Source organism: Thamnophis elegans, chromosome Z (genome assembly GCF_009769535.1).
Source record: "Thamnophis elegans isolate rThaEle1 chromosome Z, rThaEle1.pri, whole genome shotgun sequence".
In the NCBI taxonomy this organism is placed as follows: domain Eukaryota; kingdom Metazoa; phylum Chordata; class Lepidosauria; order Squamata; family Colubridae; genus Thamnophis; species Thamnophis elegans.
The window spans coordinates 81,433,318-81,461,105 of NC_045558.1; the positions used below are offsets into that span (position 1 = coordinate 81,433,318).

The window sequence follows — 27,788 nt, forward strand, 5'->3', positions numbered from 1 at the left end:
CTTTGGAGTCTTTTCTTTTAAAGATTTTAATGATTCTAAAAATTAAAGTACTTAATTTTTTAAAATTTATTTATTTATTTATTTATAAAATTGGGTTTATGCAAGATTTTATTTTTTAACAATATTTTACTTCCTTCCATCTTTTGGAAATTGATCTTTTGCTCCCTCTTGAGACCAATGATGAAATAATACTTTAAAAAATAATCTTCTGCTCCCTCTTGTGGCTAGTCTTGAAATAAAAAAATGTAAACCACAGATGAAAAAAATAAAAAAAATAGATCGCATTTAATGTAACACTGTAAAAAAAAAATGTCCTTCTATTCTCCTTCCTGCATTGCCAACCTCCTTCTCCCTTTCTTCTCTCAACTGTTCCACTGATTTATTTTAACGTTTGCATTGTGGGCTTATATTTTGCTGCTTTCTATTGCACTGATGCAGTTTCTGTCATTCTCAGCCATAGCGCTGCACATCCCACTGCCATACTGATGGCATTCCTTCTTTTTCCTCTACTTGTTAAACTTTTTAAATTCTACTTTTCCTCTTCTTTCTTCTCTACTCTAAGGGCTTCGTTGTATCCACCGCCACTGCTGCTACCAGTCAGCTGCTACAGCTGCTGGCTGTTGCTGCCATCACTACTGCTGACTGAGCATGCTGTACCCATTGGTGTGTCCAACACCGATGCTATTGATTGCACTTAGTGCCATCTTTGCACCCATCTTCCTTTTCCTTCTCCTGTCCTCCTCCTTTTTCTTCTCTTTCCTTTACTTTCTTAAATTTTATTTAAGGTTTCTTCTATTTATTCTCCTTCCCCTCTTCTGAAGAACTGTACTATGCAGCTGTTTTCTTCCTCTGTGCAACATTTCTCCAGCCCCACTTCTTTCCCCTTCTTCTTCATTTACTTCTTTAATTTCACTTAACTTTGCTTGAACTTTAACTCTATACCTTCTCCACCTCTTTGTCCCATGGTGGGTTGCTGTTTTTATCTGCTGTGATGGAGTGCTGCTGCCATCGCCACCATCTTCACTCACATGCTAGAACATTCATAGAACATATTCCAAATTTGTGTGTGTGTATCATTCATGTCCTGATTACTGCCTAGACTAGTCCCTGCAGTTTTCTCATCAAGATTTCAAAAATGGCTTGCCATTGCCTCCTTCATAGGGCTCAGAAAACATGACTGGCCTAAGGTCACCTAATTGGCTTCATGCCTAAATTGGAAAAAGAATTCATAGTCTCCTAGTTTCCAGCCTGGTGTCTTAATATTGCACCAAACTGGCTTTATATTCCAAAACTTACAAGTCTATAATAAAACTAATTATTTTGGTACTTATCAAAAACCCTCATTAAATGATCTTTACACTTCAAAGGAAAAGGATATATGCAGCTCAGGATTGAATTATAGAGACCTTAGAGCTTTCTAAGCTTGGTTGTTTGCTTGCTAATGTTTTGTCATCTGACTAGGTAACATTGCCAGCACTAGAAGACAGTGAGGATTGCTCTTTGTTTATACAGGTAGTCCTCGACTTACAACCATTCATTTAGTGACCATTCAAAGTTAATGGTCCCAGAAAGTGACTTATGATCATTTTTCACACTTATGACCAGCAGCAACCCATGGTCACATGATCAAAATTCAAATGCCTGATAACTGCCTCATATTTACGATGGTTGCATGATCACCTTTTGCGACCTTCTGATAAGCAAAGTCAATGGGGAAGTCAGATTCACTTAACAACCATGTTATTAACTTAACAACAGCCACAAGAAATGGGATAAAATTCACTTAAAAATGACTCATTTAGCAAAATGAGAAAATATGGACTCAATTGTGGTCATAAGTTGAGGATTACTATATACATTAGTTTGCCCTATCAGTGTGGCTGGGCATGGATAATTTACAGGTAATCCCCAAATTGCAACAGTTCACTTAGCGACCATTCAGATTTGTGACATAACCCTTCCCCAAGTACTTACAAAACAGTTCCAAGATTACAAATGTTGCAGCACCACGACAGTTATTCATCTTACGAATGACTGCAGCATTTGCCCTGCCTATTCCCTTCCCCTGCCTGTGGAGACTCACTTACCTTTCGAATATCTAGCAAACTGTCTCCTCTCCAGCCTCAGTGCCAATGGTAAGAGCAGAGCGAGAGTGTGCTCTGCTCTGCTTCCTTGACTCCCTTAGGTTGCCTGTCACTTCTAGAGCGGCGGGCAGTAGTCTCCGTGAGTCTCCTCCAAAGGCCTCCAATCTTGGCACGGAAAAGCATTTGCATACTGTTGGGAGATTTTGGGCAGGGAAATCGTGTAGCTTCAGGCCTCTCATTGGCATGCAAACAACTTTCTTATGCAGACTGGAAACTTCTGAGTGCCCTGATCGTGCGGTACTTCAGGCACCCATTCTCTGCAGAAGTGGAAAGAGGCTGGAGAGGAGACAGCTCGCTAGATCTTAGAAAGATGTGTCTTCACAGGCTTGCCTATGGACACCCAGTCTGGCAGGATTGGTGGGGAAAGCAATTGTGGGAACAAGAGGTATGTATCTCAGTGGGTCCGGGGAGGCCTTGGGTCAGCTTAAGCAGATGGTCTGTCCCATCACCAGGCCCACCCCCATGGCCTTCCTCACTTTCAGATACCTTAACGATCTGCACATTCGATAGCAAATGTGTGGGCAACACGAGGGAGTAATCATGGTCAAGTTACGCAATTCACTCCTATGAATTCTCTCTCTCTCTCTCTCTCTCTCTCACACACACACACACTGGTCTTGTTGTATTCGGGTCTTTTCCCATGTAAGATTGAGATTGTCTTGGCATCACTTCGGCGAAGTCTCACTCGCCATCTTCAGGCTGATGTTTTCGGCTTAAAGGGTGGTCGAAACGTTGCCAAGACAATCTCAATCTTACCCGGAAAAAGACAACAAGACCAGCATACCTACACCCGTGAAAATCTACCAATATATAAATAAAATAATCAGCAGCATATAATTATCATGCAATATTGAGATGCCTGAGGAATAGTCATAAATAAAAAGCTGAGGTTTAATTAACCCTATTTAACCTTTCTTCATTTATTCAAACTAATATTATGCCTTACCAGATATCTAGGCAATTTATAGAAGAACAAACTAAATGCATATAGTTTAAGAAATAGTCATGTCAAAAAGTTTACATTAAACACATACCATACTTGTACAAATGGCTGTCACTGGCAGAAATCACCATGTCCTTTGAACCTGGATATATTGAGTATTTTTTCCATTATACCAAAATTGGTATAATGTTGCTTGCTAATAATTCCTTTTTATTTCAGGTCCTTTCCCACAATCAATTCCCAGTAAGAAAAAAAAGAAGAGTGGAAGCATAGTTAGATGTATCTTACTGGGAGACAAGGAAACAATTCTTCACTATGCATGGGGGTTGGAAATGTGAGAGTAGACACTAGATGGCGAACCTTTTTTGGCTGCCATGCCAAAAGCGGGGGGAGCACAGAGGGGGCTCATGCCCCGGCATGAACATGATGCACGCATGCGACCAGTGACCCTGTCTGCTTTTGCTGTGTTTTTTTCATCCTCCTCAGGCTCCAAAAGCTTTCTAGGAGCCTGGGGAGGGCAAAAACTGCCCCCCCGGATGCCCATCGGAGGCCTCTGGAGCTTCCCTGAAGGCACCAGAGGGCAAAAAACAGACCTAGGGAAACTTGGAAGTTTGGGAATAGTGACTTCTAGTTTGCTCGTAGGAGCAGTTTTTGCCCTCCGGAGCCTTCAGGGAAGCTCCAGAGTCCTCCGGAGGGCAAAACCCGGCCCTACGAGCAAACCGGAAGTGCACCAGCTATGTATGTTCCAAGCAGTCAACCAATGGAATATCTTGCCTTCAGAAGTTGTGGATGCTCCATCACTGGAGGCTTTCAGAAAGAGATGGACCATTGGCTTACCTGAAGGGTCATTTTCTGTGCACTGCGAGGAATCTCCAAGCATGGGTTAAACTCAGCCAATCTGCCCAGGACTGAATTGAAACTTTAGCCACGTCTCTAGTGTTGCCTTGACTGCCAGTTGTTTCAATGAAGGCATGGAACCACTGCGCACTGAAATGTAGACCAACCAAGTCTATAAAAACAAAAAGGTGCCAAACAACATGATCTGTAAGTAATAGTGGAGAAAGACCCCAGGGTGGAGTTGGACTCTCCTCGCAGTTCACAGAAAACTACCCTTCAGGTAAGCCAATGGTCATTTTCCTGTGCGCTGCTTGTAGAGTCCAATCATAGGACATACCCAAGCTAAATTTCACTAGGGTGGGAAAATGATGAGTCCAGGGTCTCTCCACTGGTATGAATGCCCTGAAAACTTGCCTCCCCAAAACCCTGTCTGCAGAAGCAAATTTATCCAATTTATAATTCTGAACAAATGGAGATAAGGAAGTTCAAGTAGCCACCCTGCAGATCTCCTCTATTCGTGCCTGGGTCGCCCAGGCCATGGTGGTAGCAGCACTTCTTTAGAATGTGCAGTGATATGGCATGGCACCGGTTTGGATTGCAGGACACGAGCAAAGGCAATGCATGTGCATAGCCAACGCCTGATAGTAGATAAAGAAACCTTGCAGCCTTGGGATGCTGGTTGAAAAGACATGAAGAGCGACTCAGAACATCTGAACACTGCCATGCATTTGATGTATTTGCGTAAAGTTCTCCGAACATCGAGCCACCTTTTTTCCTTTGGATGTTTGGGATGCGGGCAAAAGTTTGATAGGATGACCTCCTGGGCCCGGTGAAACCAAGAATTGAACTTGGGAATGAATACCAGGTCCAACCGAAGGACAACACTGTCAGAATAAACTAGGCACAAGTCCTTCCTTACCGACAAGGCTGCCAGCTCTGAGATTTGCCATGCAGAAGTGATGGCAATTAAGAAGGTGGTCTTGGATGTCAGATGTTTCAGACTGGCGGACCGTAGTGGTTCAAATGGTGGACCCACCAGGGCCCATAATACAACCTCGAGTTCCCAAGAAGGGTATCTATGCATGACCAGGGGCCTCAGGTTGGTGGCGCCCCGGAGAAAACTGTGAATGATGGGATGGCGACCAAGAGATGAGTGTTCTGCAGATGCCAGGATCGTGGACAAGGCAGCTACCTTGCACTTGAGGATATCAGATGCCAGTCCCTGGTCGAGTCCATCCTGTAAATAGTCCAGTACCTGCGGGATGGTAGTGGCAGCTGCACACACTCCATTTGTTGTGCACCACTTGTCAAAGACCCTCCAGGTTGCATCATATATCCTGGTCGTTGATGGATGCCTGAATGGTTTGGATGACCTTGGTGGAAAGGCTGCCCCCGGTCATGAGGTCCTTCTCAAGTGCCAGATGGCCAGTTGTAGCCACTGAGGCTCTGGATGTTGTAGAGCCCCCTGAGAGACACTTCATGCTGGGGAATCTACCATGGTGGAGCCATGAGCAGGACCTCCGCTTCTTCCGTCAGGATCTTCCGAATCACACAGAAGAGGTAATGGTGGAAACGCAAATAGCAGACCTGGTGGCCAGGGGCAGTGAAGAGCGTTGATCCCTTCTGCTTGCGGGGAATAGAATCTGGTGAAGAACCTGGGAAGGTACGTGTTGTCTGGGGTGGTGAACAGGTCAATTAGCGGTTGGCTGAACCTCAGCGACAGTTAGTGGAATAGGTCCGGATGCAGATGCCACTCTTGAGTGATCGACAGTGGCCCTGCTTAGCCAATCCACCTGGATGTTGTTCACCCAGAGATGTGCTCCACCTGAATCGAGCACAGGTGCCTTTCCGCCCACCTTTCCAGGGAGTTGGCCTCTGCCATCAGGGACCTGGAGCGAGTGCCCCCCTGGCAATTTATGCACCCCTTGGTAGCCACATTGTCCGTGAGTAATGTCACGTGATGCCCCTGTATGCTGCTGTGGAAGTGGAGTAGAGCAAGTCTCGCCACACTCAATTCCAGCCAAGTGATGCTGTGTGCTGCCTCGGCTGCCAACCACCAGCCCTGAGCTATTTGGTTGTGGAAATGAGCCCCCCCCCCCAGCCAAAGAGGTTGGCGTCCATCGTGATGGTCAGACAGTCCGGCTCCTTGAAGAGGGTGGCCTTTGCCAGGGCGGGGGACAGCCACCATTGGAGGGAGCGACACACTCGAGGGAGGACCGGAATGAGCGCTGGAGAGTTGCTGTTGTTGGCACGTTGGTGCAGTAATAGATGCCACTGGAACTGTCAAGAATGAAACCTTGCCCAAGGTATGATGGATAGGCAGTGTATTATTTTGTCTAAGAGCTGGGACAACTGCACTATCAAAGCCTGATGTGATTGTTGTACTTGTTGCTCAAGAGTCCTGATGCTCGCCATCCACTCCGGAGAGAGAGAGACCTGACAGGTCACAGTGTCTACGATGGCACCGAGGTGCTGCAACCTGGTGGTCGGCTCAAGATGGCTTTTCTCCAGATTGACAGAGAACCCGTGGTTTCAGAGGATTCTCATTGTGTAGTGCAGGTCTTGTGTCGCTTGTTGGCGGGATGATGACTGGATGAGAATGTGGTCCAGGTAGGCTTGGAACCATACTGGACAGGATCTGAGGAACACTGCTACTGCTGCGAGGATCTATGTGAACGTTCTGGGGGCCGATGGCAGGCCGAACGGCAGAGCCCTGTACTGGCCTGCGTAAAAGAACCTCAAAAACCTGTGGTGAGCCCTGCCAATTGGGACTTGGAGGTATGCGTCCTAGAGATATATTGATGTTAGTAGATCTCCTGGTCTGATGCAGCCTAGAATTGACTGGAGGGACTGCATCTTGAACCTTTTGTATGCTAGATGGTAATTTAGCTTTTTTAGGTCCAGTATTCCCCTCCACCCCCCCTGAGTTCTTTGGGACAAGGAATAGAATGGAATAAAACCCTGTCCCCTCTTGACTGGGCAGAACCAGGTGCTATGGCCCTGATTTCCCTGAGATGAAGGATCTCCTTTTCCATGAGAGCCTTCTTGACTGGGCAGGTAGGGGTTGGGCACCAGATGAAATGACGAGCTGGAGGTGAAATGAATTCTAGTGTCAGACCTATGCGAACAATTTGTAGAACCCACTGGTCTGATTTGATTCGCTCCCATTGGGCATGGAACAGTTGAAGACACCCTCCGATGGGAGCTGTCCATTGGTGGTCACTTATAATGCCGGAAGGGTCTGGACCCAGACCCCCGTGAAAGGGGTGCTTGGAAAAATTCTGTTGATGGCCTTTGTCCCGAAAGGACTGACGGTCCTGGGGCCCATCAGCACCCTGGGAATAGGGGCACTGGAAGGAGCCTAATGTAGAGGGTTGCTCTGAGGAGCGAAAGACTGCTTCCTGTAAAAGTGGGAACCCTTATGCTCTGACTTTTTAATGACTGAACGCATGACCTTCTTCTTGTCCTTGTTTTCTATAAGAACAGGGTCCAAGGCTTCCCCAAAGAGTTTGTCCCCTTTAAAGGGAGAGGAAGCAATCTTCCAGTTGGAACTCATGTCCACATTCCAGTGTCTGAGCCAAAAAAGGCGATGGGTGGTGACGTTGAAGGCTAAGGCCCTGGACCCAAACTTGGCAGCTTTCAACGTGGCATCCATCATGTATTCTGTCACCGCAATGATCTTGTTGACATCCTGCCTAAGCCTGTTGTCCCCAGCTGAACTGTCTCAGCCAGAGAAGAGAGACTTTGGAGAGAAAAGACGCAGAAGTGGACTGAGCCGCCTGATGCGTTTTGCAGCAGGCCTTCTCTGCTCTCTTGCCCTCCACTCTGAGCCCCTCAAGGAGATCAGGAGGAAGGACAGAAGAGGAAGTGAGCATGGCCACTGGCGCATCCACAGGAGGCAACCTTAATAGATCCCATAAACTAGCATCTACAGTGTACAGCTTCCTGTCACTTCCATTGGGGGTGGCAAGGGTGCCCGGTTGTGCCCACTGCTTCTGCACTACATTGAGGAACAATTTGGGAACAGGCACTATTTCCTGCGGTTGAACCGGTTCCTTAAAAAGGCCCTCACTGAGGTCCGGGGGATCCGGAGCTGCCTGATCAGGGGTGGAAGAACCCAAGCATGTCAAGGCTTTAGCCTTACTTAAGATAGTCTTGAAGTTGGCATGTTTAAACAAACCAGCAAATACAGGTTTTTATCAGGGACAAGTCCCCTCGTCCCCCGAAAATTCAGGTTCCGGGCCCGGGAGGACGTCCTCCTCCCAATCCGACTTCCCACTGTCCATCAAGGAGTGTGGAGATACTGGTCTCTGGTCCTGGTCTGCCCTCTGCAGGTCCAAGGGGCTAGGGGTAGACCTAGGCCTTTGTGCACGCGTGGCCTTGCGCTGCATGCCAGCCTCAATTCCCTGAGAAATGGCCCTGGTAATGACCTCCTGCATCTCTATGGAGAGCTTGGGGCCCCAATCCTCTGCAGGGTGGGCCCTTTTCGGTGGTGGGGGTAAGGCCTGTTGAGGGGCTAAGACACCTGTTGGTGCTACCTCCTCCTCCACCCTTGATGGCAATCAAAAAGGTCTGCATGTTCAGTCACCGAGGGTCTGGGGGAACCTGCTGTGACACAGGAAGACCCAGGGGAAAATTCCTGTTCCCCATCCTCACTGTCAGAGATAGATGGAGAGGGTCTAGTTTGAGCCACTAGAGAGGCCTCTCTGTCAGACTCCTGAGAAGGGGTTGCAGCCTGACGCTGGGCCTTAGAAAACTGCTTCTCCAGCACCCTCTGGCAATGGATGGCATCCTTGTCCTGACTCTGGGCCTGCTTTCTGCCCTGTCTGGAAGAGGTCAAGTTTGCCTTAAGAGCCTCCCAGCTGCCCTGCCAGCTTGCCTGGTAGATGGGCCCGGCTGCTCTAACCCCTGAGGATCTTGCTCTGTCGTCTTACTCTGGTGGAGCCCTTGCAAGTCAGTTGTAGACCAGGGACTGAATCCCTCACCACCTGCTACCACTGCAAATATGAAGCTGAAGCGCTCCCCCAATGGAGACACTGAGGTCATGGGGTTGAAGTGAGGCCGAATGGTAGTCTAAGGCAAAAGGTAGAAAACCCTGGTATGAGCTAGACCGCTCCCAGCACCAGCACAGATCTTAAGGGGTATGACCAGGGATGGTCAACCCCTCCCCCGCTGCCCAGGCTGTTTGTCCGGAATAAGGAGCAGACTTGCCAAAACAATCTGGAAAGGAAGGCTCCCTGTGGCAATCTAGGCAAGTCGGCTGGCTATCAATAACAAAAACACGGCCAAAGTATCAAAGAAAATGGCTGCCGCTATAAAAATAAAAGCTCCAAAATGTCTTTCACGCAAAAAAATAATTTTAAAATTATTTTTTTGACCTCGTCAAAAATAAGATCCAAAATGGCCACTGCAAGAAAGGGAAAACTCCTAAATGGCCACCACCAGCAAGGAAACTCAAGGGACCCCCAATGCCGGCAGCAAGAAGCTTTAAATTGCCTCCGGCAAAGGCTACAGCCTGCAAAACAGTCGATTTAGAGTGCAGGGGTCCCACGGCAATTGCACAGAGCTGCGCCCGCCGCCCATACACTCCTCGCCTCCGATAGCCTGCCGGGCAGTAGGAGGCACCTGGGCAATCCCAGGACACCTCAAACCACACTGGTGAAAAGAGAAAAATTAAAAACTCACCAAGCCTGCTCTCTGGAGAAGGAAAAAATAAAAAGAAAGGAAAATTTACTGTAAAAACACAAAAAAGAGAGTCCGAGTAATCTGCCAAGTACTGAGAGAAAATGAAAATGCGTCCACTGAGCTTTGACTGAATTGAAAAAACTTTCCGGTCAAGGCAACACCAGAAGCATGGCTAAAGTTTCAATTCAGTCCTGGGCAGATTGGCTGAGTTTAACCCACGCTTTGACTCTCCAAGCAGCGCACAGGAAAATAGACAATCATTTGTCTGGAAAGATATAGGGTCTCCTGCTTGAGCAGTGAGTTGGACTAGAAGACCTCCAAGGTCTCTTCCAACTCTATTATCCTATGTTCAAATTGACAGAGAACATTGGATATCACAATTATATGTCTATGGCTTACTATGTGGCTTATACATTTTTAAAAATATCCAAAAATTAGACTTAAAACCTCTATTATACAAGCCTATGTTAATCCACTTGCCTCTAAAGACCCCCCCAAAAAAATTGTATCTCTGAAAATAAAGGTATTGGGTCATAAGGTAGTTCTTACTTAATGATGAAAACTGGGAACAGCAACTGTTGCATGGTCATAAAATATAATATCATGTGACTACACTGATTTATGATGGCCATATTATGTGAATCCTGTACAGTTGCAACATCCTATGGCCATGTGATCACTACATACAACTGCCAACTTTCCCACTGACTTTGCTTTTCAGGAGCTGGCAGTGAAAGTTGTAAATGGCAACCAATGACAGTGAATATTCTGTGAATGTTGTAATTGAAAATAGATTTCTAAACTCCTAGCTTGAGTCATGCCACTGCAGAGAAGAGTCAACAACTACAACTGTAAGAAATGGTCATTAGTTGCCCATCATTCAGCATCACTGTAACTTTGAACAGCTGCTAAACAAGTGGCTGTTCAACAAGGACTTTTTAAAAATTGCCTCAGTCAGAACTGGACAAAATATTCTAGAATAGTGTTTCTCAACCTTGGCAACTTGAGGATGTCTGGACTTCAACTCCCAGAATTCCCCAGCCAGCGAATGCGAATGCTGGCTGGGGAATTCTGGGAGTTGAAGTCCAGACATCTTCAAGTTGCCAAGGTTGAGAAACACTGTTCTAGAACATATGCAAGAGTTCCAGATGTATTATGAAAAATATGTGAGGTTAGTACTCAAAAGAGCGCAATAATTTCTGTATCTTTGGCGTTGGAAACTACTTTTTAAACCCATTCCTTCCCAGAGGCTGAATAAAACTAGTGTGAGATGAAGTGGAAGACAACTTAGGTTGGTAAAGTGGCGTCTAAAAACAAAATAAACTAATTGTGGTGGAAGGCAAAAGAAAGTGAATTAATATGTCTTCCCTTAGGGAAGGAAATGAATCCCACAGCCAAATTAATTCAAGTTTGCCAGAATTCACAGCAATATCTATGCTGCCTGCAGATTTCTGGAATTTGAACTATTAGATTCTTATGCCAGAATAAGGACAATTTGAATTTCATTCCTTTACAACTGGGACACAAATTATATATCTTTTTAAAATGTATGACAGTAATGCAGAATAGCAATTAAGGAAATCCTCAGTTCAAAACTTGACTCTAGTGGATTCATTAAATGGACACAAGCAAGTCATTGTATTTTGGCCCTAAATTTCCCGTCTGTAACAGAAACCTAGTAATGTTCAGTTATACTTTAGGTATAGGATTTCCCCAGATAAATGTTTTATGTTCGTTGAACATGTTAAATTATTAGATGTATGCAAATCTTATCAAAATGATCTTAGGGCAACAGAAAACAAACGGCTTGGATGTTAACATATACAGTACTAAATTGGTGTTTGTCATTACAACCAAACATGCTGTCAAATTGACTTTTTACTTTCTTATAGGGAGACCAGAAGCTTTCACAAACATTGTTTAGCTAACCCTAACTGCAAATTAGTAAGTAGCATGCACAAATTTTGAAAAACCGAGAGTGAGTTTAAGTATGGTTTATTAAAGCATCCAACTTCAAACCATAGATTATTATGCCTGACTCAATAATCCACAATAACTCAAACTATGATTAAATGGAAAATGGAACTTGAATTTGTACAGCTTTGCTATGATCAGAGACTTCAAAAAAAATTGAGGATGTAGTTGACAGTGACTAAAATACCAATCATTGCTAAATACAATTGTTGAACGAATAGAAGCTTTTGATTTCCTAATCAACTATTTCTAGGATTCATTCAAAATATCACACTATAGAATCGGATACTATTAATCACCATGGAAACAACTGTGATGTCACAGAAATTGAATTAGTGCATCACTGGATGAATCTGGAAAAAAATATTGAATACAAAGGATCAAAACTTCAGTTTGAACACTGTCTTGGTAATTTTGAATGGGAAAAACTTGTAAAAGAAATTTTGAATTTTAAGACCAATTTTAATTTGAGAGAGAAAAATACTAAGTGCAACAATTATCCTCATATTCATTTTATGAGGATCTGGTGCAGGGTACATCCAGTTTATAGGATCTTTCTAAAAGTCCTACTATGCATTTTTATCAAATAGAATTTGAGAAGCTGGTTGAATAATATGTCATCACTGCTGTATTTGAAAGAATGGAAAAAAGAAAGAAAGAAAGAAAGAAAGAAAGAAAGAAAGAAAGAAAGAAAGAAAGAAAGAAAGAAAGAAATCACAATCTAAGGTATTTTTCAACTATTAGGGGATTAAAAATATTCTTAATTCTTGATTTCTTCTTGTAACCATGGTACCTTAATTTCACTACACGCAGGCACAGCTGCTTAAAAGCAGATTCCAAATCTATGCATAATCCCCATATAACGCAACATGATATCTACCACCATTTCCACTTCCATAAAATTAATTTTAAGGAAGCACAATCCTAGCTAGTGTCGGACTAGTCTTAAGTGGATGTTAATTATGTGGTATGCTGAAACAGGCAAATTATTTCCACTAGTTATTGGTTTACATGGAAATCTGACTCTAAATAGAAATCCGTATATTGCTGCAAAATCCACCCCTCCCCCAATAAATCATCAAGATCATATATATTACAATATATGATCAAATTTCCATTAATGTCATGGAAGAAGTCAGATATATAGTGCTTATAAAAGATTGGCAGCATACAAATCAAATATTTAACTGCATATACACATGTTGATAAAATGTGCACGTTAGAACTGTCATGCATGTATCAATATGATTATATTGTAGCAGTCTTGTTATTTATGAAACACACATCTCCTAAGTAACTTAAATGCCTGTTAAATGTTTATATTTTTATTTTACTGGTAGGAATTCTTTTCATATAATCATATGTAAGTATATATAAATGTGTTTAATTATATTATATAATGATGATAATTCATATAATAAGCAGATTGCCCCAATAAAGCTAATCTTTCATTATTATTGAAATTCAGGTTTTTAATATAATTTCCTTTCTGTATTCCTTCATACCTAATCCTATGAGAGGGTGATGCTCCACTAAGGCCCAGCTGTTGTCATCCACACAATGACTTTTGTAAACGAGCAACTGGCAGAGGTCCCGGGCTGTTGTATCTGCTAAGATCTCAACTACCTTGCAAGTCCCATCTTCACTAAAAACTTTTATATCCTGCAATACAAAAAAATGATACACTTTATTGATAGCAGCACTATATTCCAAAAAACATTAAAAGAAAAAAACACCAAATAATATAAATAATTGATATTTGGCACATTGTGGCATATGATAATGAACCTATATATACCCTAATGCAATAAAATGCTGCTTCCTAGGCACTGTTCAGATTAAGTCTATTTGAATAATTTATCTAATTTTGGGGCCATAGAAAGGAAAGCTATAAACAACACACATTACATACAATGTATCTTTGCATCTTTTCTAGAAAACCAACAAGCTAGGATTCTCAGAAAAATCTTACAACTATGTTAATATGAATATTAAATGTTAATATAAATATTAAATCCCTAATACAAGGGGTCTAAACAATTGGCAGAGGTAAAGAGACAGCAATATTAATCACATATTCTCCACTTCAGGATTTTTTTTTTTTGCTCTGGAGTGTTTTAACACTCAAAAACATGAAATAAAAAAAGCAATATTTTTTTACAACTCTCTTGATTAGTATTAAGTTTGTCTAATTTAGAACTGAATTTAAAACAGTTGCAAGCCCTAGTTACACTTCTTCCATGCTTGTATCATAAAATCTCATCCTTTCTTGCCACAAAATATACTAATAATTGACAAGAATAAAAATAGAATAAACAAATTATTATCTTTAATCATTAATTAAGATGAGACTGTAGTCTCCTGGCAACCTGTGAATATTAAAAAATATTCCCATTACCAATTACTATTGTCTTAATCAGTAATAATAAATAGTATTAATCCTGCAAAAAGTATCCCATTCACAAGTTTAACCTTAGAATAAGATTTAATACAGAGTTAAGCCTATGTTAACTTTATATTCTGATTTGGGGAAGGAGAGAGAAAAAGAAAGCATTTTACCTCACCAGTGTGCACAAAGCAGCAATCAGGAGAATAAGAAGGCATTTTAAAATATAGATTTCTTGTTCAGAAAGATTGTTCTCTGTCCCTTCCAGCCCTTTGAAATTCCAAGCTCAAGCAACTCAGGTTATTTCAATGGTTATTTCAGTGTCAGCAAGTCCTGGTGGTGTGTGCACCATTTTCTGGAGGAAGCAGAACTTCCCTCAAAGGGTTACACACAATCTTTTAGGTAGTGAATCAAACCACACTGTACAGACCAATCCTAGCCCTTTTTGTGACTGATGTAATCATTTCCACAGAACTCGCAGACATCCAAATTATGACCCCAGGAAGAATTTTCTTCCTTTATGACCCCCCGCATGCATTTTAAAAGAGAATAGCACACAGCCCAGAAATCATTCACCAGGATCACCAAAGTTTAAAAGAGCCAAACTCTGCAGCCCAAATCCGACTGGCTCCTTGAACTGTTGGTCTGTTTGCCAAATCCGTTTCCTTTCCCCACCTTGTGGAAGCAGCTGATGTCATTTGTTTGCAAGTTAAACCCTTGAACTTCTCCAAAGCTTTTAATGCTACTACTTCTCTCCCCCTCCACACACACACACACCAGCAAGGATCGTTCCCTCCCTCTCTGCTTCTCGGAAGCTTAATAAAGGCTTTCAAAGAGAGCTGAGGAATTATCATAAATTCAAAAGCTTCATCTGTCCATTCTTGTATTATGCTGTATATTTAAGAAAGGGACTCCACAGTGTCATATTAATGTAATAACAATTCTCCACTCACTTTTGAATCAGCAGCACAGAATAGCATGGAAAGGCATGATTAGGGAGGAGTTAAAATTTAAATATGAAGGAAAAAAACACATCTCAAAGCTGGTGCATTCAGGAAAACAGCATCTTTTGACAAGCAGAATGAGCTAGCTCTTTCAGAAGAAGGGGGAAGGGGAGTCCTTATTAAAGAAACTCTAAAAAGTGATCTAGTTTCATAAAATTCCTACATATCCCGAACCCCCCCTAAAAAAAATCCTAGCTTACAAATAAAAGTGGACCTCAAAGTTTTGTGTATATTATTTTCCAGAGTCTAATGGTAGAATATTTCATATTCAACTGGTTACAACCCAACTAAGACAGGTTCAACTACTTCAATTGTCATTGCTGTGGGCAGCTAAAGAACAATTGTGTTTCCTGAAAAATCTATTCATTAGCAGCAGTAGCAAACATCAGTAGCCTCCTTTTTAGTCCCCTTCTTTCCCTTATGTGAATTCATTTCAGAAGAGTGACCAGATAAACTTAATGCAGGAAAAAAAACCCAATGTTTTACAGAACTTTCAAGTAACCAACAGATTATGCCATGCATCTAGATATAACCTAATAAAATCAATTGCTTCTCAAATTTTCCGAGTTCCATCCGCCAGTCAGTGTCGACTGGCAACTACGCGGAGGAGAGCCTTTTCAGTAGTAGCTCCGACCCTTTGGAACGACCTCCCCGTGGAGATTCGCACCCTCACCACCGTCCACACCTTCCGCACAGCCCTCAAGACCCGGCTATCCCGTCAGGCCTGGGGGTAAAGATTCTAATCCGTCCCCACCCGAATGATGAATGAATGTTGTGTTCTATTTTTACTTATGTATTGTCTCATGTCTTGTCTTGTATTCCCCTCCCCACAAATTGTAAGCCGCCCTGAGTCCCCTCAGGGAAAAGGGCGGCCTATAAATAATAAACAAACTAAACTAAACTAAACTAAATTACATATGAATAAGGTTTTCTACCACAGGATGCCCGAGAGATGAAAAATAGATTCCAAAAGTACCAAACATATTATACCTACTGTTTCCTAATCCTTATGTTACTGCAAGCCACTTGCAAATATTATATCTCTGTCACAGGGATGTCAAACTGGTGGTCCACAGGCTGAATGCATCACCTGCAGGCTATGCTACCCCAGCTCCGCAAAGGCAAAAAACCTCGCGATATGGCATGTGATGTCACGTGATGCACTCTAGTGTGACACCAGTGCTCTATCACAATTACTAGGCTGAGAATGATAGACAGTGGCTATCTATTGAGGTCACAGCTGAGAAAGGTTTGAACTCAGGGACTCACAGTACACTCATTCATTCACCAATCTCAAAGAAATAATGTGAACTTTTGTAGAAGACTTTAGCTGCAACTGCTTCAGAGCTAAAACATTGTTGGAAACCTGCCATCTTTGTGAGAACTGTAGCAGTTAATATAGATGAACAGTAAGTAGCACAAGAAATTTCCTTAACTGAACTGCAGGTTGTGCTTCATTTGTTGCACAGTAAGTAGGCAGTACATGAAGCTCACATTCAGGCTTAATGGCATCAAAGAAGAGACCATCAGTTCAGAATCTTAAACTACATCATAACAAGGCAAAGAGGGTGAGGAATGGAGGTTAATGTTCATTGCCATTTTCCAGATTAACATCTCATCCCATCCAGCAATGTAGAAGCTTCTTTCCTTACCAGTTCCTTATTATACAGGAATGAGGGTTCAGACATAAAGCATATGTGAGGAAGAATGACTAAATTGTGCATTATGGGATTATATATGAATATGTGGCAGAAACAAAAGGATAAAAGAAAAAATGGGGGTAGGGTATCCCTTGACCTCTTTTCTTCTTTTTTGCTTATATGAGGCACTCATCTTTGGCATTTGTCCCCACCTTTTGTGGCAGTTTATTGTAGTGGTTAAGGCACCAAGTTACACAGCAGGGAACCATGAGTTCAAATCTCTCCTTAACCATGAAAGCCAGTCACTGCCTCTCAGGATGGTTGTAGTGAGAAAAATAGGAGAAAGGTGTGTTGGATATGTTATTTATAAAAATAATAAAATCAGGATAAAAACAAATATATAGGTTCCAGAGGCTTAAAAAAAGATTATTCACCTCTCATATAAGAAAGGTAACTGTATGTCATTGTTATTTATGGAATGCAGGTATTACATGTTAGGAATTTACCAGTGTCAGATTTAATCATAATTCTCATGATGGAAAAGCTTAGGTTTATTGGAGGAAAAGAGGAACTGTGAAGAAAGAAATGCCAAGCATCCAGATTTTATTTCAAAAAATCCTAGAGTTTCTTACATCATATAGGTTATTAAGGCCAGATCCATTTAAACAAGTTGCAATCTGTTTTACAAGTAATTACAGTTTGTTCCAAATGATAACTTTTAAAACCCTCTTCCTCTCCAGGTATACAGGATGGAAGCAGAAAACCCACAGTTCACCAGAGCATATTTTCACTGCAGGGAGCCAAGGAATTTGTGACTAAATTAATCCCAACCAGAAACTAACATTAAACAAATATGAGATAGACCGTTGGCTTACCTGAACGGTCGTTCTCGGGGCACTGCTCAGAGAGCCCAAATGCTGGGTTAACACAGCCTATCTGCCCTTGGACTGAGTGATGTTTTTCTTGACCACGCCTCCCTTTGCCTGCACATGCTCAATTCGAAAACGAAGGAACCGTCCTGTAATCAATTACAGTCAATACAGCCACATCGTTCAATACTAACACCCAGGTGGGTTTGGGCTCTCTTCGCAGTGCCCCGAGAACGACCGTTCAGGTAAGCCAACGGTCTTTCTCCAGTGCACTGCTCAGAGAGCCCAAATGCTGGGACATGCCCAAGCTATTGAGTCCCAGGGTGGGGAAGCGCCGAAGCCTCTGGCATTTCAGCCACTCTTTGTAATACTCTTCTGCCAAAGGAGGCTTCGGCTGAGGCAAAGGTGTCAATCTTATAGTTTCTAATAAAGGCCGTGGGGGAAGCCCAGGTGGCCGCTCTACAAATGTCTAGGATAGAGGCCTGGGTTGCCCACGCTGCAGACGTTGCAGCACTCCTGGTGGAGTGAGCGGTGATTCGTCTCGGAGCCGTCTTGCCTTGGTGCTCATATGCCAGTTTGATGCAAGCACGTAGCCAACGTCCCACAGTGTGAGAGGAGACCTTGCGGCCCAGGGACGCAGGGAGGAAGGAGACAAAGAAAGCCTCTGACCGGCGGTAGTCCTTTGTTCTCTTTACATACGTGCGCACGGCCCGTCTCACGTCCAGCTTGTGCCACTCACGCTCCTTAGGGTGAGAAGGATGGGGACAGAAGTTGGGCAAAATAAATTCTTGAGTCCTGTGAAACAGGGAGTTAATTTTCGGAGCAAATGACGGATCAAGTCTCAATATTACTCTGTCTGGGTGAACTACGCACAAATCCTCCCTGACAGAGAGCGCAGCAAGCTCGGCTACCCTGCGAGCGGATGTAATGGCCACCAGGAAAGCGGTTTTGATGGTGAGGTAGCGCAGACTGGTCTTTTTTAAAGGCTCAAATGGGGCTTTGGTCAGGGCCTTAAGCACAAATGGAAGATCCCATGACGGATACCGGTGAACAGTTGGAGGGCTGCTGTTCGCTGCTTCCTTGAGAAAGCTCTTGATCTGGGGGAGCTGACTCAGCGAGCGAGAGGAGCCCTTTGCCAGGATGGTAGCGCAGGATGAGCCAAGGTGGCGCAGTGGTTAAATGTAACACTGCAGGCTACTGCTAGATCAGCAGGTCAGCGGTTCAAATCTCACCGGCTCAGGGTTGACTCAGCCTTCCATCCTTCCGAGGTGGGTAAAATGAGGACCCAGATTGTTGGGGGCAATATGCTGACTCTCTGTAAACCGCTTAGAGAGGCCTGAAAAAGGCCTATGAAGCGGTATATAAGTCTACTGCTATTGCTATATTGCTATTGGTAGACAACGCTGCAACCTGGCGTCTGAGGGTGCTGACTGCAAGGCCCTTATCCAGACCCTCTTGCAAAAAGTCTAGGGTCTGGGGGATCGAGGCTGAGGAGGCCTCTATGTTCCTAGTCTTGCACCACCGTGAGAAGGCGGCCCAGGTGGTATCGTAGATTCTAGTCGTAGAGGGCTTCCTGGACGCTTGGATTGTTCGAATGACCTGGTCAGAGAATTTTTGCTTTCTCAGGAGCTCCCCTTCAAGTGCCAAACGGCTAGCTGCAGCCACTGGGGCTCCGGATGGATGATGGCCCCCTGGCTGAGGGCAATCTTGTCCCGGGGGATTCTCCAAGGTCTTTGAACTGAGAGGCTGACCAGGTCTGCATACCAGGGCCTTCTGGGCCAGAAGGGAGCCACCAGAATGAGGTCTGCCTTTTCGGTCAGGAGCTTGTTCACCACTTGAGGGATGAGCGGAAGTGGAGGGGAGGCATACAGAAGTCCCTGAGGCCACGCTGACCTCAGAGCATTTGTTCCCTCCGCCTGGGGCAAGTGGTAGCGACTGAAGAAGCGTGGGAGCTGTGTGTTGTTGTGTGTGGCAAACAGGTCTACCTGTGGCTTGCCGAACCTCCTCACGATCTGCTGGAACAGGTCCGGGTGCAGGCGCCACTCCGAGTGGTCGATGCGTTGGCAGCTCAGCCAGTCTGCTTCCCGGTTGCTTACGCCGGAGATGTGATCTGCACTGAGAGAAGCCAGATGACGTTCCGCCCACCTGCCCAGCGCTTCTGCCTCGAGCATGAGGGCCTTTGATCGAGTGCCCCCTTGCCGGTTTATGTGCGCTTTTGTCGCCACATTGTCTGTCATCAACAGTACATGAGCCCCTCTTACTAGAGATGCGAACTTTCTCAGCGCTAGGCGAGCTGCCCTCAGTTCCAGCCAATTGATGCTGTGGGCGGCCTCCCTCTGAGTCCATCGGCCTTGGGCTAGGTGGCCCTGACAGTGGGCGCCCCACCCCAGGAGGCTGGCATCCGTGGTGACAACTAGTCTCTCCGGCTCCTTGAACAGGCAGCCCTTCCTGACTGCCTTGGACCTCCACCATGCCAGAGACCGGATCACCTTTCGTGGGAGCCGAACCCGCCTGAGTGAGTTGCTGTTCCTGGCCCTCTGCACTGGCAGCAGAAACCACTGCAGCTCCCTGGCGTGAAGGCGAGCCCAGGGAACCACCCCCAGGCACGAGATCATTATCCCTAGGAGCTGGGACAGCTGAATGATGGGTACCGACCTGGCAAGGCTGCAGTGCTTCACTCTGCGTCTCAGGTTCGACAGCCGGTCTGGCGAAAGAAATACCTGGCAGGAGGTGGAGTTGATGACCGCACCCAGGTGCTGTATACAGGTGGATGGTCGGAACTGGCTCTTCTCCATGTTGACAGAGAAGCCATGGTACTGCAGGGTCTGCACAGTTAGAGAAACATCGCGGTGTGCCTGCTTGGTGGTGAGAGAGTGAATGATTATGTCGTCTAAATAACATTCCAGACGAACCGGATGGTTGCGGAGATGAGCCGCTAGCACTGCCAGAATTTTGGTGAATGTTCTGGGCGCAGATGATAGCCCGAAGGGAAGAGCCCTGTACTGGAAATGCTTCCCTTCCGCGTAGAACCTCAGGAACCGCCTGTGGGCCACATGGATGGGGACATGCAGGTAGGCCTCTTTGAGATCTATTGATGTCAATAGGTCCCCCTCCCTCACACAGCCCAGGATGGAGTGGAGTGACTGCATCTTGAACCTCTTGTAAGCCAGATGCTGATTTAGGCTCTTGAGGTCCAAGATGGCCCTCCACCCCCCTGAACTTTTGGGCACTAGGAAGAGGATCGAATAGAAGCCCCTCCCCTGCTGATCCCTGGGGACTGGCTCTATCGCCTCTATCTCTAGGAGATGGCAGATTCTGCCCTCATGCGTTCCCTCTTTTCTGGGTTCCTGGGGGTAGAGCAGTGGATAAACTTTCTTTGGGGAAAGGATAGGAAGTCCAGGAGAAGGCCCTTGCGAATGGTGTTGAGGACCCACTTGTCCGATGTTATCTCCTCCCACCTGTCAGCATACAGCCGTAGCCGACCCCCGATGGGGGGATCCCTGTGACCGTCACTTTCCCTTACGAAAGGGCCGGGATCCACCACTGTTGTTTCCTCCTCCTCGGAATGGTCTCCGAAAGGAAGACTGGGATTGGTTGGCACGAGCCCCGAAGGATCTGTCTTGGTGCCTATCCCCCCCTGCCTGAAAGGGCCTCTAATAGGAGGAAGGGTGAGAAGATTGCCCTGTTTCCTGGCTCCTGTAGGGTCTCTTACAAAAGGACCCCGCCCCTTTCCGGTCACCCCTTTTAAAGGTTGCCGGAAGGATCTTGCGTTTGTCCTTGGTTTCGGTGACAAACTTGTCCAGGGCCTCTCCAAACAGAAAGCCCCCTTTAAATGGGGCCGATGCCAGCTTCCATTTAGCCTTCATTTCGGCCTGCCAGTGCCTGAGCCATAGGAGGCGGCGGGAGGTGATATTGGAAGCTAGAGCTCTGGAAGAGAATTTTGCTGCTGTCAAGGTGGCATCCGCCGAATACTCGACAGCGGTAATAATCTTGGTTAGCTCATGGCGCCACCTAGATTTCCTGGGTGGGGGTCTGGACCTGAGTTGGCGCAGCCAGAATAGGGTGGCCCTAATAAAAAAGGAGGCAGAGGTGGATGCCTTGATGGCCCAGGCAGACGCCATGTGTGTTTTCTGACATGCCTTTTCTGACCTCTTATCTTCTGCCTTAAGTCCCTCTAGGAGCTCAGCTGGCAGGTTGGAATTGGAAGTCAGAGACACGACTGGGGCATCTACTTCTGGGAATTTGAGGATTTCCTCCATTTTATCTTCTACTGCATATAGAGTTCTATCCCCCCCACTGGGGTTGGTCAGGGTGCCCGGCTGTAGCCACTGGCGCTGTACCGCGTCCATAAATAGGTCTGGCACAGGAATAACCTCGGGAGTTTCTACTGTCTCTTTGAACAACCCATGCTTAAGATCCTTGGAAGTGGAAGCCTGAGAGGCCTCAGGTCTGGAAGTGGGGCCTACCTCAGTGGCCGTCATGGCTTTGTGCAAGATAGACTTGAATAATGACGGTTGAAACAGGCCAGAGAATTTTGGCTTGTCAGGGGTGGGGTTTTCGTCTTCGGAAAGGGCGAAAATCTCCCCTTCTTCCTGCTCAGAACTTGATAACCCAGAGTGAGAGGGGCTTGAAGATGGAGAGGATACAGGCTCCTTAGAGGTGGAGGCCCTAGGTTTGCGTTTCTCCTTTGGGGCCTTGCCCTTGCGAGAGCCCTTGCGCTTAATGCCTTCAGCTATCCCTTGGGAGATGGCTAAGGCAATTACCTCCCTCATTTCATCCGAAAGAGCAGGACTTTTTCCCCTTTTTTTCTTTTGCTTACTGGGCCTGCGACGGCTAGGCCTGCCTGAGCTGGATCCACCCTTCCCAAAGGGGGAATTCTGGACAGAATCTCGTTCCTCTCCGATGGAGGAGCTAGGGGAGTCGGGGTACCCCCAAGATGCTTCAGGAGATGGATCCCTAGATGCATAGTTATCCCCAGACAAGAATTCACTGTCCCCGGGGGATTGGGCCTCACGATCAGGGGAAGCTGACTCCCTGCTGCGACGGTCTGGGCTAGGTTCTGGCTGAAGGGGCCTTGAAACCTCCCTGGGATCCACTGTGGCTCTTGGAGAAGACCTTTCAAGTGAGCCTTTGTGCCCTTTGCCTTTATTTACAGAGGGATCCAGCTTGCAGCGCTTGCTGGAGGGCCCCACCTGATCCCCTAAGGCCTCCCTGCATTCCTCAGCCATTTCAGGTCCCCACGAGGCCTGGAAGATAGCTGGAGTTGGGATGGGCACGCGCTGGCCTTTGCAGTCCAAAAGCGCTGGCAGAATCTCCAGGAGGGAAGGGCCGCCTTGAGGTCGGATTTCCTTCCTCCCACCGCCCTCGGTTCCCCGAGACTTAGCTTATTTTCCGGAGGGAGAGACTAGCTGGCTTCCCAGACTAGCCCCCAGCCTCCCCGCAGCGTTCTGCAGTCGTTGAGGGCTCGCTGAGGCTCCGTTGGCTGGCTGGGCTCTTCTTGCTGCCTTGTTCCTCACACGCTCTGAGCTCTGCCGCTCTGCCCAGTGAGTCGGAGCGATCCAAAATGGCGGGGGGTGCGCACGCAGCCGCTTCCCGCTCTTTCCAGCCCTGAAAGGCGCGCGAAGACTCCAGCCGTCACTGCTGTTGCCGGGCAAAATGGAGCAGGCGAGGGAATCCTAGCAATCCGGCTCACCTGCTTTAGAGCCTTCTCAGAGCCTTGCTGGACTTTTCCTCCCCCTGGGACGCCCCTGTTCCAACAGGGAACTTGGTTTATCCCACTAATTGCTCCCTTGCTAGCCAGCCCCCGCTGTGCAAGCCTTTTCAACCCCCTGCAGTGCTTGCAATTAGCAACAGCAGGGAAAACCCGGCAGCCCTTCTCTTAAAGCGACGGAAGCCTCACTGGAGGCAAATAGACAGACCTGATGTAGAAGCGTGATTTCCTCTATCTGAGAATTTAAACGTGGTCCAAATTGGGAAACTTTTTCCAGCGTTTCTGCTCTTAGACTGGAGCTCTCCCAAAACAGTCCTAACTCGGGCGGACTGAGTTTTCGAATTGAGCATGTGCAGGCAAAGGGAGGCATGGTCAAGAAAAACATCACTCAGTCCAAGGGCAGATAGGCTGTGTTAACCCAGCATTTGGGCTCTCTGAGCAGTGCACTGGAGAAAGTTGTCTTCATCCTTTTATCAACAGCAATTATGAACCACTTATAGCATTAGACAAAAGCTAATACTGCTTCTTTTCAGCAGTTTAACACCATCCTTATTTCCTGTAAATATACAAGTATAGTTATCTGTCTTGTCTGGTTAGAAGCTCCCTGACCTAGTGCGAACCTATAGCATGTGTGCCACAGATGGCACACAGAGCCATTTCTTAGGGCACGTAAGGCATTGCCCTGTCTCAGATCCAGTGCACATGCTCCACTGGCTAACTGATTTCAGCCTTCGGTTTTGGCCATTTTTTCCCTCTAGAGGCTTCCCTGAAGCATCCATAGGGCGAAAAACAACCCAATACGCAAACCGGAAGTTCGGGAACAGACTTCCGGTTTGCATGTTAGGCCATTTTTCTCCCTCTGGAGACTTCAGGAGGGGTTCTAGGACTTTTTGTCTCCTACTCTTGGCCACCCCTGCTTCTCCACAGCACTTTCTCTTGAGGGGATGGAAGGAAAGAATTCTTTAGAGGACGAGAAAGGACAATTAATATAATCCAACGAAAGGAGAGAGGCGTAAAAGATTTTGCCAAAATGCCTTACTCCCCCCCCCCTCTCTCTCCGCCCTTCCCCTCCCACCACCTCCTCTCCCTCCCATCAATACTGGACCCAGTGCTGCTCCTTCACAGCCCGCAGCTACGGGTGCAAGGCCAGGCAGGAAAGGAGAAAAGAGGGGGGGGGACTCTCAGATGGTGAGCAAATAAGAAGACACACCCCTCCCCAATGGTCAGAGTAAAGAACTGCGAGGAAACGTGCAGAGGAAGAGGAAGGAATAGGGGAAGAAACAGAGGAAAAAGAGAAGGAGAGGGTGAAAGAGAAACAGAGAGAAAAAGAGAAATGCAAAAGAAAAGATAATGAGCCTCAGCAGGTTTGCTTTTAAGAAAAGGGTTTGGGGGCTTGGACTTAGTGGTGGGGTGGAGGGGAGAAGAGAAGGAAGGTTCATCCCACTGAAGGGCTGTGGATCGCAATGTGTGCGCCTGGAAGGCAGGAAAGTGGCCAGCTTTCCACTGGGCAATCTGCTACTTTTCCTCCTCCATGTTTTTCCTGACTTTGGGTAGGGAGTCATTAGGCTGTCCCCCACCCTCAATCGCCCACCCAACAAAGAGAAGTTCTGAAAGTGCCAGAAAAGAGGCGAGGAGGGTAAAGGAAGATCCTATGTCAAAAGATCCCAAATGAAGTTAGAAAGGCAGGGTCCCAAACTGAGCTGGCTTAACTGGGATGGGGGGAATAGAGGGTAGAGCTTCCCCAAGGACTCCCCTCTCCTTTCCCCTCCTGGGATTGCCTCCTTCCCCAAAAAAGCAGAGAAGGTTAGTATTTAGAAGGAGCGTCTCCCAACTTCTCCCCTTTGCGTGTCACTCTTTCTCTCCCCTCCTTTCTCTTTCTCCCCCATTTCTTCCCCCTTCCTTTTCATCTGCATGGTTCCTCCCAGTTCTTCATGCTGAGCCATTGGGGTGGAGAGAGGGGGGGGAGGGAGGGAGGGAGGGAGAGGAAGAGGGAGAGAGGGAGAGAGATGCAGATGTTTCAGCATGTCCTTTTATTTGCTCATCCTCGGGAGAGTCCCCCCCTTTCTCCTCCTTTCCTGCCTGGCTTTACAGGTGCCCGCAGATGTGGGCTGTGAAGAAGGAGCACTGGGTCCAGTATTGAAGTGGGGGAGAGGAGGCAGTGGGGGAGAGGGAGAGAGAGGGAGGAAAATTTTTTATCAAAATATTTACGCCTTCTCCTTTCGTTGGATTATATTAATTGTCCTTTCTCGTCCTCTAGAGAATTTCTTCCTTCCACCCCATCAGGAGAAACTGCTGTGGAAAAGCAGGGGTGGCCTGCTTCTATTTACTACTATCTACTATTTTTCAGTTATACTGTATATTTACCTTTCTTCATCTACAATATTTATATTTCCCTTCTACTAGTTATTTCTATGACATTACCAACTATTAGTCCATTGAAAACATCTTATGTTTTTCTTTGGTGACTCAGACAGCACAAATATAATTTCACAAACAAACACATTGAGGTCCGCTGCAATATAGTTGTGATGCTGAACTCAGAGTAGCAAGACACAAGGTATAGTCCCCTTCACCCTTAAACACAAAGGCTGGGGAACCTTGGGATAATCACTGTTTCTTAGTTATATAGGGAAAAATTGAAAACCACATACCTACCAAGCTACACAGAAATTACAGTCATGATTAGCAATAGCAAGAACACCTATATACTACGTTGCAGTGCTTTACAATGGGCAATTTACAATCTCAGCATATTGCCCCAACAATCTGGGTCCTCATTTTATCTACCTCAGAAGGATGGAAGATTGAATCTTTGAATTTTGAACTTGTCAAGAATTGAATTCTAAACTGTGGGCAGAATTAGTCTGCACTACTGCATTCTAACCATTGCATCACTAGGCCTCTTGTTAGTTAATTAATAACTACAATTTCACTTTTAGTATGCCAATCTTTGCATTGGTAGGTCTTTTTTTTAAAAAGGCTCCTGATCAATTTAAACTATGAATGTGTTAGTCATACAGGATTCTGTCCTGTGTAAGTGCACTGATGATAGTTTTGTGAGGTTCCTGCTAACAAGTCATGGCTATGCTTTCCAATATTTTATTTCTTTAGGAAACAGGCAATGCCATTTTGCATTATCCACAAGATAGTTCTGCATGCTGCATTTATTTCATGATGGGAGTGATTATTAAAATATTTGGAAGGTGGTAAAATTGACAAAGGTTCTGCTAGTTTCATCTTCTGGTCCTAGTGACAGGAAGGCCAATAAATCTTCTAGAACCTCAAATCCAGCAGAAGGATCAATGGAATGCATCACAGACTATTGGAACAGGATGAAGGAGCTCTTTCAATACACCATATGAGCTGTCTCCTGCTTCACCCCATTCTGCTCCTCCCTCCTTCCAATTTGGTATCTGGGTTATTTGGGGCAGAGGGCAGCGTCATGGATGCACGCAGCGTGCGCATGCATCTTAGTGCCTCGGTGACGCTCCAGCTTCTCCACGGACCATCAAGCAGGCGCTATATGCGCCATGCATGTGCACAGCAGCTCAGAAGCTTTAAAACACAGGCAAGAAGCTTGGGCGGGCAGGTAGGCCTTCCAGAGCACCGTACCGGAATGGTATCCAGTGTTCCAGGCTGACTCCGGTACGCCTGTATCCGGATGTACTGCCTACAACCCACCACTGGATTGATGGTACTTTTCCCATCAGTAACTCTGCTGGGCAGAAGGGAAAAAAGCAGGAGAATCTACCAATCATTACCATTGAATTGCCCAATGCTATAACCCTATGAGGATAGGGCCACTCACAACTCTTCTTACTAAAGCAGATTAGAATTGGATCATCAGAGCTGTACAGATTATTCTCAGATATTTTTTATCCATTTAAAGATTAGAAGAATTCACATTAAAGCAATCCTATCAAAAGCCCTCAGCCATTCACTGTAAATGGAAGATAAGGAAAACTAACGTGGCACATATATAACGAAGATGTGATTATATAGAATGAAGATCATTTTCACATCAAATTAGTTTCAAAGCATAGTAAAAAATTAAGGTGGCAGAAGTATAAAGTGTTTCTATATAGTGAAGCTGATTAGGGAGTAAAAATTTACATATTTTATTTGTAATATTTTAGTCACATTTGTCTTTAAATGAAACTTTATTTTTGTGCATTGCTTTCCTAAATTCAATTATGCTGAACTGTTTGATTGTTTTGGTTCCATTCTGGCCAATTATAGTCTTGCCTGTCACTGCTTGAAATTATTCTTGGTACTACAAATCACTTGGTCACTGCAGATATATCAATTCATTTTTTCTTCTTTCAATTTTTTTACCTAAATTAAATAAAAAATGTTATTTGAGAATACAGGGATAAATTAAATTTTATTATTGAAAGTACAGAATTTTCTCCCTCCCATTTATATTTAATTTTAGTTGGCTTTTTTCTTGTTGATTTGTGGGATTTTTTGGTATCTGTTTTTCTATCTTACATCTATATTGCACTCTATTTTAATATTCTTCATAATGTGAAACTACGAGGAACTAAACTTCCTATCAAGCTAATAAATACTGTCTACATTAAGAAAATGTGATCT

At 45.3% G+C, this 27,788-nt stretch overlaps 1 protein-coding gene across 4 annotated transcripts in view; it reads right to left on the reverse strand.

The window, feature by feature from the left end:
- The window catches only part of GRB10 (growth factor receptor bound protein 10), a 141,941-nt gene that overhangs the window by 44,252 nt on the left and 69,901 nt on the right, over positions 1-27,788 (reverse strand). For all 4 annotated transcript variants that reach the window (XM_032237917.1, XM_032237916.1, XM_032237919.1 and 1 more), the window contains exon 6: positions 13,089-13,245. In XM_032237917.1, the coding sequence (XP_032093808.1) occupies positions 13,089-13,245 (157 nt within the window). The remainder of the gene's footprint in view (positions 1-13,088; positions 13,246-27,788) is intronic.